This window comes from Mercenaria mercenaria, chromosome 13 (assembly GCF_021730395.1).
Source record: "Mercenaria mercenaria strain notata chromosome 13, MADL_Memer_1, whole genome shotgun sequence".
NCBI classification, from domain to species: Eukaryota; Metazoa; Mollusca; class Bivalvia; order Venerida; family Veneridae; genus Mercenaria; species Mercenaria mercenaria.
Genome location: NC_069373.1, coordinates 3150563 through 3167842, shown reverse-complemented (window position 1 = coordinate 3167842; position 17280 = coordinate 3150563). Strand labels below are relative to the sequence as shown.

Below are 17280 nucleotides of genomic sequence, written 5' to 3'. Positions count from 1 at the left end.
TAGATTGATGAGACAAAATGGTATAAATTTCTATGTAAAAAATATTCTGATAAATGGTAGAAATCAGCAAAACTTACGCGATGTCTCTGCCTTTTTTGCTCGAGAGAGGCCATATTGGACAGATCCAAATATACGGCTACCGTTGTAGTTACCATACAGTGTAGCCGTGTGCTAAGATATGCACCTGGCGACCTGAATAGATTTAGTGCCCATACTAGCTGCATGTACTCGTTGAGTATTTATGGTATCAAAAGTGTTTCAATCAATATTATAAATATTACATAAAAGTGGTATGCGTATCTTACGCTAGATATATTTTAACGCTTTATTAACGGGTATCCCAGTTAGATTAACTATCATATTTCACAATCTTTTAACACACATTCATTGTGGAGATAACCGTCCATTAACCTATTGTCATAATTGTGGATACAATATTTTACGTGATCTAGAGCGATTATTACAAGCTGTTCCCAATCATGTCGGTTCCAAGGTATAAAGTCAAGACCGACAGAAACATTCTGTTTAAATCTAAACTACGTCGGTATCCACATTGCACCTGTATGCAGTACCTACATTACTCAAGGAAAGGACATTCTGCTGTATCAATCAAAACACAGTGCTGTGTGGACATCTGCCTAACTCTTCCACAAACAAGATGGAGGTTATGATTAAAGACACCGCGCAGAAACTATTTATTTAATTCATTCAGAGAGAAAAGGACACATGTTTTAGTTCAAATCCACTTCGAATCATTTATTCTTAAACAGTCGGATGTTCTCGCGGTACTTAAGTCTAAATTGACAAGGAGCATTACAACTGGGATTTGTATGATAAGATCTGTGGAAAGTATTGAACTTTTGAAATTGTTAAAACTGAACGAAGAGCTTGTTTATGACAAAAACAAAAACCTAGAACCGAAAAAGTATTTAGCTGAAAAAAGGAATAATTCGTATCGTAATGGCACTCTTTGGACGAATTTAGAATCGCAAACTGGTGAGTCATTGGATTTTACTTTTTTTCTCTCAATCTGTTCAGTAATATTTTATCAATCTTGCGCTCTACGCTTTTTTTAAATGTTTTAAGGACATGATTTATTAAGAAAGCGGGGATTTAGGTGGGGGCGGGTCCGAGTGGTTATGTTCGCTGACACTGAATCACTTGCCTCCCCTCCTCCCAACCGATTTGTGTTCGAATTCTCACTTGAGGTGGAGAATTCTTCGGGAGAAGAAGCCATCCTGCTTGCCAACGGTGGTTCTACTCAGATGTCCGCCTGAACAATGCCAGGAGGGCAGCTAAAGTCTTCCTCCATCAATAAAAGCTGGAAAAAATAGCCGTCTGACCTAAAATTTGTCTTTGTAACACAAACCCCAATAAAATAAATGGACAAATGTTAATTTAGCTTTAAAGAAGTCTATTCAAGTAGCTTAGCTAACGCAAATCTGGATAGCTTAATTCTTTGCTTGAAGAGTAGTCGGTCCTGACTAAGTTTCTACAACAGTTGCTGTCTCTAGTAATCAGGACAACATAATCAGTTAGTCTAGTATATAAATTTTATATATACTGATGTGTTTCAGCTAATATATGGCATTTCAGAAAATATTCCTTTTTGATCATCGATTACATGCTATTTTAACAGAGTCATGTTTCGTGTCAGCATAAAAGTTAAAACAAAAGTTTGTTTTCGATAACTAGGACATGACTTATGACCAAAGAAAACATAAAATATCCACTAGAACTTCATTATGTTTATATGTTTATTTCATTGTAAATAAAAGTAACTTCTTTTAGACAGACAAAACTAAATATTATTTCGAACATATCAGCAAGAAAACAGAAATTCCAAAATCAAATGTCAACTGCACTGCAGTTCTCAAGTGTCCGAGACCTCTTTGAATTTTAATTGTGTAAGTAGATGTGACTTTGTATAGTCATTGTATTAACTCAAATGTTGTGTTATATCACCCTTAATTGGAATAACTAAATATTCTTCTTCTTCTTCTTCTTCTTCTTAATATTTCTTTTTGCAAATAAAATTTGTTGAAAATTTTATAATATACTGAATAACTTTTCCTATTGGATAATTGTCCTAGTTTAAATAAACAGAAATGTTTTTTTCTCGACAGTTCAAATATAATTATGTTAAAGATTTCTAAAACAGTTTCATAAATGATTGATAAAGTATGAAACTTGGAAAAAACAGTTATTTACAATTATTGGCACAATATCAACTTATTCCCTCTACATGTATGGTAATAATCATAAACTGAGATAATCATATTTATTAGGCCAACATATATTTCAGCCATAATTTAACTATATGCAATATATCTCTTGTCAAGTTGTTTAATTTAGTAATACATGTATCTATATATAGATAGATGACGCCATTGCGACCAAAGTAGCTTCCGTTTTAAATTTTGAAAACCTATCTCAGTTTAGATTAAGTTCCCTTGTAACGGTAAATTTTAGATGCCAAGGAAATTGACTTTGTAAAACTCACCAATGATGTAGATTCGAAGAAGCCTAAAAGTACTTAATACCCAACAATGGATTACAAAAATACCTCAAGACAGCTTGGGTCTTCCGTATTCATAGGGCTGGAAATAAAGTTAATTATCAAAATGATTACAGGCTTATTTCTATTATGTCTACTATTTCAAAAATATTTGAGAGACATGTTACTGAAAAGCTGCTGGATTAACTCATTAAATATAATTTGACACAGACATCGCAGTCATCATTCCTGCAAAACTGAGCTGACTAAACTCCTTAGATAATTGGCTCTCAATTATGTTAAATGGATAGATAATTGGTGCTATAGCCTTTTGATTTAAGAAAGGCGTTTGATCTGGTTGATCATGAAATTCCAGTTGAAATATTATTTTTAAATAAAATAGAAAAAGTCATAATTCATTGCTTCGTTTCAAGTCTTATTTAAGTGGACGGTTTTAATGAGTAGTTGCTAATAATGAAATGTCAATTGAAGTTTTAGTCCAAGCACAGATTTCTCTGTTTAGGTCCTGAACATTTCAATGGCTTACCATTTCTGACGAATAATTGTTACACAGACGTTTGCTGATGACACCGTGATACACACCTATATAAAAGACCATAAAGTTGTCGAAACAAATCTGCAAAATAGTGCATATGAATTCAAAAAATGGTGCAGTGATAGAAAAATGATGGTTAATGTAGAATAATCATCAGTAATGAGTTTAGGTATTGTAAAAAACACAATAACACACAACCGGGATACTTCGTATGATGATAAAAACTTCAACATGTAGAAACTAAAACATTTTTTTGGAATCTATATTGATACCCATTTAACTTGGAATAAACAGATGAATTGTGCATCAATGTTTCACGTGAGATAACATTACTCAAATTGATGTCAAGATATGTTCAAAAAGAAAATTCATCTGTTATAAATCATATATTCTTCCTGATAACTCAAACGCAATACATTAATAAACTGATCACAAATGTTTCCTTTTCTAACAATAAAAACCTCAGCTCGGTCAGAATTAAACATCTAAAAATTCCTAGATCAAAAACAAATAAAATAATGTTATATGATAGTTTATTCCCATTTAGGGGTCCCAAAATGTGGAATTAACTCAGTATAGGTCAGTCTCAATAACATCATAAACGGTATCTTTAAAATGAATGTCTTATCTCTTTGCTTCTATTTATCTACTCTAGTTCCCAAATCAAACCTAATTGACATGTTTTCTATATTGATTATTTTCTACACATTTTCTTCACAATATCGTACTTAGTGGCATTGCCTTCGTTTATATACTATTCTTATCTATTTAATTGCGTAAAATTCATATGACAATTCTGTCACAGTTTTTTATGTATACTTTCTCTCTTTTCATGTCTTATCACTTTAATAGTACCATTGTCTGACAGCGTTCATTTTTATGTGATGTATTCATTTTATGTTTTCGTTTGTCTACCTCTCTTATTACGTATATTTAATTTCATAACAATAGTGTTGCTTTCTAAATATGCAATCCGCTTTCTCGTACTTTCCAAACACAAGAGTTTTTAGGATTCGGCTGCGCGGATTGCAAATAACATTATATGATGCAATATAGAGACTTATCCTCATCAGGACAATCGAAGTAGCTTCAAAGAGAACAAGAGCTCGTCGAACACGAAATGCCCCCCTTGATGCATTTAGTAATTGCACAAGGAACAGAAATTATATGCTCACTGTAAACAAAAGTACTACCATTCTGGTTTAATCTGACCTTGACCTTTAACCTATTAACCTAACAAGAGATTACAGATTGATCTTGGTGCCAGCCACTGAGCCATTTTCCAAATTTCAAGACTAGCTCAAGGTCAAAATCAATGTCAAATTTCATTTAGGTACAAAACAATGTGTATGTGGTCCAAATTTGAAAGCGGTGGCTTGAGAAATGTGAAAGCAGGTCACTAGATCAATTTCAAGGTAAAGTTCATTTCGGTAAACAGAACTATGCATATGCTTCAAATTTGGAGGCTGTAGCTTGAGAAATGTGAAAGTAGGTAATAGATAAAAATCAATGTTAAATTTCAATTCAAAACACAAAAATATGCATGCAGTCCAAATTTGAAGCCTGTACCTTCAAAAATGTGAAAGTAGGTCACTAGGTCAATCTTAAGATCAAAGTTCATTTCGGTACACAAAACTATGCATGTGGTTCAAATTTGGAGGCTGTAGCTTGAGAAATGTGAAAGTAGGTCACTAGGTCAAAATCAAGGTCAAATTTTATTTCAGAACACAAAACTATGCAAGTGGTCCAAATTTGAAGTCTGTACCTTCAGAAATGTGAAAGTAGGTCACTAGGTCAATCTCAAGATCAAAGTTCATTTCAGTACACAAAAGTACGCTTGTGGTTCAAATTTGAAGGCTGTAGCTTGAGAAATGTGAAACTAGGTCACTAGGTCAAAATCAAGGTAAAATTTTATTTTGGAACAAAAAACTATGCATGTGGTCCAAATTTGAAACCTGTACCTTCAAAAATGTGGAAGTAGGTCACTAGGTCAATAACAAGGTCAATGTTTTTTTCAGTACACAAACCTATGCATGTGGTCCAAATTTGAAGGCTGTAGGTACAAAAATGTGAAAGTAGGTCACTAGGTCAAGATCAAGGTCAACTCATGTCAAGGTTCATCTTGCCACTCAAAACTATACATGTGGTCCATGTGGTCCAAATTTGAATGATGTAAGTTATGGACATGAAGATTCTAAGTTTTTCCCTATATAAGTCTATATGAACCATTTGACCTCTGAGGCAGGGCCATATTTGACCCAAGAGGGATAACTTCAACAAACTTGGTAGAGAACCACTAAATGATCCTACATTACAAAATACCAAAGCCATAGACTTTGCGGTTTGGACAAGAAGATTTTCAAAGTTTTTCCCTATATAAGTATATGTAAACCATGTGACCCCCAGGGCGGAGCCATATTTGACCCTAGGGGAATAATTTGAATAATCTTAGTTGAGGATCACTAGATGATGTCATATACAACATATCAAAGCCCTAGGCCCTGTGGTTTTGGACAAGAGGTTTTTCAAAGTTTTTTCCTATATAAGTCTATATAAACCATGTGATCCTAGGGGTGGGGCCATATTTGACCCCAGGGAAATAATCTGAACAATCTTGGTAGAGGACCACTAGATTTTGCTACATACCAAATATCAAAGCCCTAGGCCCTATGGTTTTGGACAAGAAGATCAGAAACCATTTAACTGTTCCTGGCCAATGTGACCTTGACCTTTGACCTAATGACCTCAAAATCAATAGGGGTCATCTGCTGGTCATGGCCAACCTAACTATCAATTTTCCTGACACTAGACCCTAGCGTTCTTGAGTTATTGTCTGGAAACCATTTTACTGTTCCTGATCACTGTGACCTTGACCTTTGACATACTGACTTCAAAATCAATAAGGGTCACCTGCTGGTCATGTACAACCTCCCTATCAATTTTCGTGACCCTAGGCCTAAGCGTTCTTGAGTTATCATCCAGAAACTGTTTTACTGTTCAGGGTCACTGTGACCTTGACCTTTAACATACTGACCTCAAAATCAATAGGGTTCATCTGCTGGTCATTACCAACCTCCCTATCAACTTTCATGATCCTAGACCCAAGTGTTCTTGAGTTATCATCCGGAAACCGTTTTACTGTTCAGGGTCACTGTGACCTTGACCTTTAACATACTGACCTCAAAATCAATAGGGGTCATCTGCTGGTCATTACCAACCTCCCTATCAACTTTCATGATCCAAGGCCCAAGTGTTCTTGAGTTATCATCCGGAAACCGTTTTACTATTCAGGGTCACTGTGACCTTGACCTTTGATATACAGACCTCAAAATCAATAGGGGTCATCTACTGGTGATGACCAACCTCCCTATCAACTTTCATGATCCTAGGCCCAAGCGTTCTTGAGTTATCATCCGGAAACGGATAGGTCTACATTCCGACCGACCGACCGACCTACCGACCGACATCTGCAAAACAATATACCCCTCCTTTTTCAAAGGGGGGCATAATAAAAGCAACAACAAAAATAGCATAAACTTTATGTAATAGATACGTGAGTATACAAAACATATCTATATGTACATATGTAACGTTAATATGCTATTCGATACGCCTCATTTAATACCAATATTTCTTGTCAAAGTTCTGTTTTATCTGCAACAAGATCTATATACAGTTAAACAGATGTTTCTTCTATAGGTAAGTTCTCGTACTTTCCAGTTTCTGGCCTGATTGATGCTACACCACACCTAAGTAAAGCGATAGGGATACGATTATAAAAGAGGAAAATTAGTTCTATATTAATTTCTGTCTCAAAAATGATATTCACATTGAATGTCTGTCTTTTAAATGTTTGACCGAATTGATAATTAGTTATCGGATTTCTGGCACTATATGTCATAGTTAAAACTCAGTTGAAATAATACGTTAAAGTGACGTCCTCTATATAGTCTTGTATATATATTGGAACAAAATAGTAACAATGAAGTTAACCTCCGCAATGAATTCGTTTTGAAAGGTCTTTTAAAGTTTAACAATTTAAAATTGTGACTCTTTTGTATTTAGATTCCGGCCGGATTTCTCGCGAGGCACCAAGAAAATACTACCGGGTAGACGTCTTTAGTTGCATTTCTGACAATAAAAACGAAATTGAAATTCCTTCACCCAAAAATATACCTCAACACATTATTACGGCGTACCCATTTCATTCATACAAGCACGATCTACCGGAAATGCCACACGAAGATGAGAAATACCCTGTACAAGCAACTGAAATCGACGCAGGACAGCTTTCTATTGGCTCTTACAGACCAACGATTGCAAACAGTATATTTCCTAACAATAGCCAACGATCCGATCACCAACGTGATATTCAAGAAGCCAGAAGAAATTTTAATGCCGTTACATCGGGAACTGATCTTCAAAGACGTACCAAACCAGCTCGATATCCGGATTATACCGCTTTGGATAACAGAGTATCATCATTCCAAACGCCTAATTGGGGCTCTAACAACAAACCTGATACACTAGTGCTGGTAAACTGGGGTTTCTTTTATACAGGTATGTATTTACATTGTTTTATATATTCAGAGATAATGCCAATCATACGGGTATTGAAAGTCAAGCAATATAATCATTTAAATGTTACATGGAACGAAAATTTGAATCGAAAGTCACAGATATTTTGATGTAATTACATTTATTGTTTTTGGTAAAACTCTTTAAGGCTTTTTTATAACTTGTAAATACTTCATGATTGATTCAAGTATATATTGCTTAAAGTCACGAAGCTTTCAAAGCAAACTGTGCTTCTAATGAAACTTCCTTTCAGCGTCTTTGTCGGTTCCGAAATTTCTTCTTAAGTAAATAGTTATTAAAACGAGTCTTGATATAGTGATAATTTAAATGCGATCATAAACATGAAAAAATGCAATATTTATATCGACCAACTCTTATTGCTATATTTTTGTATCTCTCCTTTTCCATTAATTACAGTCTTTTAGAATTTTACACAAATTTAGTCATTTAAACAGAAATTGCGCTGGTGACATTTTGATCAATGAGTTCGCAAAAGGCATCCGCTCATAAATACAGTTTTTCCTTTTAGAAATATAACACCGGTCATGGCCATAAAATAGCCCAAATGCACCTGTTGATTGTGAAAAATAAATTTCAAACTCAATGGCAGGAAAGCATAACATCCTGAAACCTATATCAGTATGCAATAGGATCCATGATATTCAGTTTCCAAATCATTCAGGACAACTTATACAATTACTTAAGCCGTCAGTGTGATTTTTCAAATTATTCAAGTTTATTGCATGAGACCTAGAAGGTCCATGAGTTAAGGTATCTGATCCACAAAAAGATAATATTTTGATGTCTGGTGACCCCACGTTGAAAGAGTCGTGTTTGCTGAACAAGAATTAGTAAATAAGATTATCAAAATAATATACAAGAATCACTACGGTCATATCTTACAGTTTAAAAGAACTGGATTTCTGTTGAAGTATCATTGAAACCTATACAGTAAATAAAGTAAAAAAATAACAATCCTGTAACATATTTTTGTTATGTAATATATATTTTCTTTTTAAGTTAAGAAATAAAAAATTCCCAAACGTGGTTTATCGTAGAATAACCCGAGTTTTGGGTTCTTATGCGTAAGAATATATCACGAAGGCCGTAGGCCTGAGTAATGTATTGTTTCGCATAAGAACGAAAAACTCGGGTAATTCTACGATAAATCGCACTTGGGGAACATATTATTTCGATTCTAACACGACATACTAGTATCAAGTGTTAGAATAAAATGATAACTACCTTTTACGACCGTGCTACGCACCTGGATCGGATGACATCATTGCACGCGAGTGGTTTATTGCAGAATAACCCGATAGATTTTGCTCTACATGTATGTAGATTATTCGCTGGTCGTGTTAGAATAAATAATAAACTTTCAAACTTTCGTATATTTTGATTCCTTTATCCACATACATCGTATAATTATAGCGCATCATTAACATATGTCCTGTTTATATTGTGTTTAAACTTTACTGCAACAATTGACTGTAACATGTTGAAAACGTACTCATAGCATGACCAAAAATAACATCATTATAATATAGTGTATGTTATCCGTTATAGTTCAAAGTATGAACTGGTGGTAGATTAAACCCATTTTTTTCGACATACCTATTTGGCGGTACAATGTGAAAAATGCAATAACTCGAACATAACAGGCTAACGTCAATAAAGTCAGAATGATCAAACGCCATAATTTTAAAGTCCCCTTTGGATTGAAATTATGTGTTATAAACAGATGAAACAGGTGTCCGAATAGATGTTATGCATAATTACATGTACACCAAAGCACAACTTCCAATAATGCACATGAATTAATACAGTTAGAGCAGTAACGGTAGATTAACAAAAACAATATATTCAATAAAACTTTCTACAATGTTAATCAATATTTAAACTTTTGGCAATTATTATGAAAATATGATTTATCGTCTTATGTACATAACAAAAAGGTTGCAGCCACGTTATAAACAAAGAAATTATGAGTCTTAAATTCTTAAAAAAAATGATTTTAAGTGTGAGCTATAAATACTTTTAAATATCAGACAACAATAAACATTGGAACACAATTGGTGTTCACAGGTACTGAAGATTTAGTAAGATGTTACCAGTGTGGATTAGGTTTAAAAGACTGGGTGAAAGATGATGATGTGCTTCAGGAACATGTTAAACATTCTGCTACATGTGATTACCTTCTAACGAGACTTGGCAGGGAAACGGTGGATCAAATCAAAGTAAGTGTATTATTACGTATAAATGAAATAGAGAAACAAACCAGCAACTATTAACAATAACAATGTTTATCTATAAACGTAACAATTCAAATACCTTTACTAGTCGTTAAGTCCGATTCTAATATGCAGTAATAGTCCAAATCCTGTCCTGGTGAAATTTAAATCCAAGCAGTATTAATACACACTCCAAACTGAATTTAGTATATCCAAAAAATATAAATGCTCTCTTTATTTTTTTAATCCACAATATTAATGTATGTCAATCAAATGATAAATGTCCAAACTGTTAATATCTTGCTATTGGAAAATACAGAAAGGTTTTTCAATAAGATCTTACTTTATGTCCCCCACCCCTATGTTCAGACAGTTTCCTATTTAAAGCATCATGGAAGGTCCCAGCACTTTCATGTATCATCAAGAATATAAAGAAGATTCTATTGACATACATCGTGTCCAAAAACTAGGAAGAAATGATAATAAAATTAAGCACAATAGGGAATGACATGTACTTAACAATATGTTCAATACTGGTCGTATAACTAAAATATAAACAGTAAAAAAGTAATGACAGTTACTGTAATGGAAGCAATGAGCACATCGAATGCAAGTCGCACATATTAAATTGAGCTGTCCAAGGAATAAAACTGGTACTGAAAGATTTTACAGCAAGAGCGAGTGAAAATTGTTATTATATAAATGTGTATAAATGTAATTGTGAAATAGAAGAAATCTTAGGAAAATCCTTATTTTGTAAAATTTCCTGAACAACATAGCACAAAAGAAAAGAGTAGACTTTATAAGATTTATTAATAATCTTTATTACTATGCCAGATTGTATGTGACAATATTGTTAGACATTCCAACTATCTCGGCGATTGTCCACAAAATGCTTTGGAACTTTTCCCTTAGTTAGTCCCTTAGGGAAAATTTTCCCTTAGGAGCTTTATGAATACCAGCCCATATCTGCCATAATTCCAGTAATGTATATGGATAAATGGACTAAACTACTCCATTTTGAATTTTATTTAAAATATAAGCCAGATAAAAATCCAATTATGTTTGTTGCATTTTTTTATATTTCAGATCTCTCTTGAGAGTCCAGGTAGGAATTTACAATAAGTAAAGAGATTAACGACACTGAATATATCGTTAAATACTACGTGAATTTAGTTATAGGTAGATAATAATTACTAAATTGCAAGGCATTTTACCTAGTTATGTTTCCTACGTCTGTTTCTCATGTTCGATCTTGTGCACATGTGTTACGGGAATTTGAATGTCTATGAAACAAAATAAGTGATAATATCATTTTCATGAAACGAAATTACTATACGCATAGTAGGTTGCAGCACCAACACGTCAAGTGCGGGTCTGTTGCCTTATAAGATGCGTTCTCCAAGATACCAGACAATGGCTTCCAGGCTAGCTTCCTTAAAGGACTTTCCCAGGCACATTCATATTTCACACCAGCAGCTTGCTGTGGCTGGACTCTTCTATACAGGTATATCCACATTTTGCTGTAAATCTGGATTATATGTACCATTTTCAGTCTTTGATGTTTGTTTTTGTTTCCTTGCATAATGTAATTATCATTCACCGAGCGGCCAGCAGCACTAATTTTGTCTGGTCTTGACGAGTTAAGTAGTTTGATCTTATATGTCAGTATATTATCCATAAAACATTGAAATATATGATCTCTTAAAAAAAAACAACTTTTTTTCATATTCCGCTATTCTACTACAAGCTATTTTTACTGTACATAATATATGTGTATATTTACCATAAATTGGTCCAGATTGTTTTAATATAGCAGGCATTGAAAATCAGAATGTTAATTGTAAATAGCTTACTATATAAACGTACAGGAAAAGGAGATTTGTGTCGCTGTTTTACATGCGACGGTGGTCTAAAGGACTGGAGTGCAGGAGACGATCCAATCAAAGAACATGCCATGTACTTTCCAAAATGTACCTACATTAGTCAGCTTAAAGGGCCTGAATATGTAAGAGTATTACAGCGTACCCGTCAAAATGAAAAATCGACGGTAAGATAAATAAACATAAAACTGAATGGGAAAAAATAAAATTGTATGGAGACACTACCCCGGACCGGAACATAAATTTCATTAAAAGAAAACATGACATGTTTCACGGGTGTAGAGTAATGTAGTTATAGGCAGGTCTTTTCCTAATAAGCAGGATGTTCAAATACAGCGAGATATTATTCTTCCTTTCTGCTCAATAACATTGTGTTTTGTAATACAGAAGTATGTGTAGCACTCGTTGCATACAAATGGTAGATAAAAATGGTGGCGAAAGAGTTTAAAGTCCCGAAAAAGAGTTCCTGTAAGAGGAGTGTAGTTATTGATGCGTATCGTCATTACATAAAAGCTAACACGTCTTTCTTTCTTTTTTCGGCAGAATAGGTATAGATCCTTATGAGAATATAAGTCGCTAAAAGTCTGCTTGTCTAGAAAATGTCAAAATCACATTATTATGAAGTAAGATTTTGCATTAAAATGAAAAGCAAACTGAATAAGTGGTGTTCAACCCTTTTCGTATAATATCAAAAGACGATGTTTAATTTTCCATGTACTCTTGGATACTTTACAAGAATCCGCGGTTAAATTTTGGTTCTGTTTAGCTTTACTGAGCTCCACTTACGGTGTCGCAATTTAGAAATATGAAGCTGTAATACAGACATTAAAAATTATACGAGGCGAATGTCGTCTTACTAACTGATGTTCTTTACTAGTATCATTCAGTGCACTTCTGATAGAGCATGTATTTGAAATTGATAAAAAATGCATAATCATATGACTACATTGTACATGTCGTATATAACAATGACAAAAATATATATATTTATGCATTCTGATGTTTCGAAATGATAATGATGAAAAGAATAACTTAGTTTATTTGTATGACATCACATAATGCCCTATCTGTTATCATCATTTTATTACTTTATCATGACATTTTAACACATATATATTTATGTCGAAGCTAAAATGAAATATTCACATTCAAATGACTCATTGGCCGTAGTTTAAGACTTTATGAAACATTTGAAATGACATTTGACCTGATCAGAGTTTTAAGCGCTAAATGCCCACACGTTGCCAACTGATATCATATCTGGTATATCAGAGGCTTACTGTTTTATCCTTATGGACATGTCGCACACAAATATATCTTAAGTCAGATGATTTTAATTTTAGTTGCAAACATTTCCCTCGTTTAGATGTCAATATACCCCTTGGTAATAGTAAGAAACATGATAGGGCGTGTACTTTAGTGAACGTTATGAATATATTACCAATAAACTGTTTCAGCAGGGCTACCGTTTTTATAAGCAGTTTTAATTATTTTTTCAGACTTCAGTAGTAATTTGAAATACGACACGGTAAATAACAGCATGGCTTCTATTGGGATGTTATTTTCAAACTTCTTAAGATAATAGCACTTTTATTGTCTGCTTATGAATGCCATACTTTCTTCCTTTATTTTTGTGGTTAACGTATCATGACTTTTGATCGCATTACATGTATAAAGAATTCACCTTGCAGGAATAATTTTTGTTTACACTGTCTTGTAACCATGGAAAATGATGAAGGTTTGATTTGAAGTTAAGTGTATTTAAATAATCGATTTGATCTCCCTGATGGTGTTTCTTCGACAGGTCCTTAAAAACGGTACCCTTTTTTTTGGGTTTGAGCTATCCGTTTTTTTCTCGTTCCCCCATAAAAATGTTTGGGTACATAATCTTTTGATTCATTTAAATTAAAAAGCACTAAAAATTTTTTATTTTGAAACTCGATATTTTTCATCACAAATTTTCGGCAAATAAAACCTGCAATTTTTTTTTGGAATAGCCCTTTTAAAAAAAATTTATGTATGCGGGTTCCATGAAAAAACCCTTTAAAATAGAACATGATAAATTATTGCTTAAATAATAGTTTAAGAAACGCAGGAATACCCTTGCTTTTATGTTAAATGCAGAAAGCTTTTAAAACTCTATTCACTTATCTAAAACAAAAAAAACAATATATTCCCCCCAATTTTAGAAATTAATGTCATTTCGGAAAAACCGAAATCCCAAAAACCCATGTACCATGAAATGAAGGGTTTTTTTAGATAAAAAGCTCAGGGCCCAAAAACCAAAAAAAACGGTAAAAAGTTATTTTTACTTAAAAAAAATGTAATTAAAATTTTTGCATAAATGGCATAAAAAATACACGCCTTTCACAGGGACGCCCATACTGTTTTCATGAGGTTTCAAATAGAACGAAAACGTCCCCTTTCATGTTTTGATTTCTAGTTTAAAAACCTTTGTAATTTTTTGAGATTAAAGATAGTTTTTTTGTTTGTTTGATTTTTTTTTTTTTTAAAATTCAAAACGTTTCTTCATAATTTTTTTGTTATCTCCCTTTTTTGTCCGAAAAGGCCAATAAATTTTTGTGTCGAGGGGCCAAAGAAGAAAAAACTTTTATAAATTTTATTCTTCGTTTTAAAAAAAAAGGTTTTACTTTACCGGGGAAAAGGCGCTACTTTGAAAAAACTTCCCCCCTCACCATGTTTGTCCGAGCCCAAACTGGGTGCATGAATTATTCGGGGTTTGGAAACCTTTTCCAGACAAAAGGGAAAGGGGCCGATGCTTCTAACCCAGGTCCCCGACCATGAGGGAATAAGGCAAAACCAAGCACATAGGGTTTTTTCACACCATTAAAGCGGAAAAGTCGCCAACAAAACCCAACAAAAAAATTAAAAAGGCCAAAACCTTTTTCTTTGGGAATCTGATTGCACGTACACTTGTTTCTTTTTTCCAAATTTTCCAGAAAATACCAGGGGGCCGGGTTTTCAGCTCAACGGGGACAGAAAGGGGTTTATGTTTTAAAATTTACAGGAGAGAAAAGGGGGAAAAACCATCAAATTTCGGGGAGCGACAGGCGGAGAAAACCGGGGCCTTACAAGAAACAGGGGTGGAGCTGCCCATGCAGAAAACTGGCAAAAACAAGCAGAAACTTGAGATATTAACTTTTTTAAGAAATTTCCCCAAAATAGGGAAAAACAATAAAGGAAAAATAAAGCTTTTCCCCCTCATTCAAAAAATTTTACCAATTCTAATTATAAGTAGTAAATAAAAAAAAACCCAAAAATATTAAAATTATACCGTCGTCCCCACAACAAAATTGACCTGCCTATAATTTTTTAAATATAATTGCAAAAAAACAAAACGTAAAAAAAAGGGAAATTCTTATACAAGAGGGTCTATCAATTTGTCAACTTTTTTCAGACCTTAGTTTTAAACCATATCAGACTTTTTACCCAAAAAATTGGCTATTTTGAGATAAAAGTGATTACAGCGAGAACTGAATGGAGGGGGAAAAGGGTAAATTATTTTTTAAATTTTTTTTCTCGTTATTAATAACAAAGATAAAACAAAATAGAAACGGCCCATTTCATAAAACAGACAAAATTTCTTTATACAAAAAATAACTATGTGTGAAAAAATGAAAAACAACCACGCCCAAATTAAAGGGAAATTTTTCGTTTAAAAAAATATATGTAGATGTTTATTTGGTGTTTCCATATACCGCATGTTTATGACACTCCCAAAGATATTGCTAAACAGGAAAATTTCAAACTCGTGTAAAAAATTTCAATGAGGAGTTACTTTTAGAGTTAAAACAATGAAAAAAACTTTTTTAATCTGATTTGTCTGTACATTTTTTTTTCCCCTTTCCCTTTTGAAAGTAAAAAGTTAACAAAAAATAATCAAGCCAGCAGTTGTAGTCTCGTTTTGACCCGAGTCCCTTCGTGGGGGGTTTTATGAAGAACAAAACCCCATCTCTTATACCCCTAAGACGGGTTTAATGAAGTACCTACAAACCCTGATCTCCATATCCATTAAATAAAAAAAAAGAAATCAAGGAAAACAATTAACAAAAATTATTCAAACCGAGTTTTTCCCCCCCCTCGTCTTTTTTTGGTTTCACCCTTTTTCCTTCCAAAATAAAACCTTACAGATTTTTTTAAACATCACAACAGCAAATTTTTAAAGGGGTCTTGGCGGTTTGTAAAAAGTCCCCCTTACTTGTCCCATGTCCAGATGTAATCAATGGTTTAAAATCAAAATCTATCTGGTGGGAAACAAGTAAAGAAAAAATCTGGCATTCTTTCGTCATCGAAAAATATCGCTTTGGGGTTTTTCCCCAAAGGGCCCTTTACTTGGGCCTCTGCTTTTTTAAAAATTTACGAAAATGCATGGCAGGTTTTTTTAATAAAAAAAATTTTTTATTGTATGCACATGATTCGGGTTGCCTTTTGGCTCAAAGCCTATTAAAAAAAAAATGTGCAAACCCTTTCATATATATGAAAAGGGTTTCGGGTTAAGAAAACCAACTCTTTAAATTATTTGGGGCTATTTGGATCAAGGGTTTGAGTTATGAGATCGGGTTTTACATCAACCAAAAAACAAGCAAAGCAAAAACCTTATTTTTTCTGTCCAAAAGAAAAACTTTTTTGATCTTTGTACCCTTTTAAAATGTTGTCTTTCCCCCTTGACCAAATGCCCCATTTTGGGAAAACCCCTGCCCCTGTAGGGGTAATAGGGTTTTTCTCTAGTCTGAAGAATGGGTTTCGGGTTTTCTCAAAAAAAATAAAAAAAGGTTTTTTCCTTAGACTTGAAAAAAAAAAGTCATTTTTATACAGAAATTTCTTACGGGTTGGGCTGGTTACCTGTCCCCAAGAAGAGTGGAACAAATAACTCTAAATCACTTTTTTTAAAAATACTTCATTTTCCCTAACCCCTTTTTTACATAAATTGAGTATTTTATTTCAAGCCGGGTTCTGTACATAGTCAAAAAATACCAATTTAGTAAAGGGCCATGCTTCAGCATTCCTAAAGTCAAAGGTTTTTGGTTTAAAAAGTCATTCTGCTTTTATGGTTTTTTTCTGTGTGGAATAATTATCCAAAAATTTTTAAAAAAACGAAAGAAAGCATCATTTTTTGGTTTTTCAGTACAAAATAATTTTTCACATTTTGGGAAAGTAACATTTGTCTTTTTTTTTTTTAATACTTTGTTTTCCCTTTTACGGGTTACTTTTTTAAACTAAATAAAAACTTGCTCTTTTTACCAAAATTTATTCAAAGTTGTTGTGCCTTACTGGGAAACAATCATTCAATTTAAAAGGGACCAAAAAAGGAACGTAAGGGGTTTAAACCTTCCCCTTTTTTTTCTTTCCTTTGGTAAATGAATCCCTGTCCGGGTACTTTTTTTTCTGCATTTTTCGGGATTTTATTTTTATAATGATTTTTTAATTTGTCTTTCAATTTTTTAATTCCTAGTCATTGTAAGTAATATTTAAAATTTTGGGTTTTTAATTTGGTTGTCCCATCCCTTTGTT

At 33.4% G+C, this 17280-nt stretch overlaps 1 protein-coding gene across 2 annotated transcripts; it reads left to right on the top strand.

Moving 5' to 3' along the window:
- The first annotated feature begins 220 nt into the window (after positions 1-220).
- Positions 221-12612, top strand: LOC123549566 (baculoviral IAP repeat-containing protein 1f-like). Of its 2 annotated transcripts, none has more exons than XM_053521021.1 (6): positions 221-996; positions 7119-7613; positions 9720-9871; positions 10955-10973; positions 11214-11372; positions 11737-12612. In XM_053521021.1, exons 1-6 carry the CDS (start codon positions 831-833, stop codon positions 11922-11924), a joined length of 1179 nt encoding a protein of 392 aa, XP_053376996.1. In that variant the 5' UTR covers positions 221-830; the 3' UTR covers positions 11925-12612. The 2 variants fall into 2 exon arrangements, with proteins under 2 accessions (XP_053376996.1, XP_053376995.1); XM_053521020.1 differs by having other exon boundaries at positions 11211-11372.
- The last annotated feature ends 4668 nt before the right edge of the window (positions 12613-17280 follow it).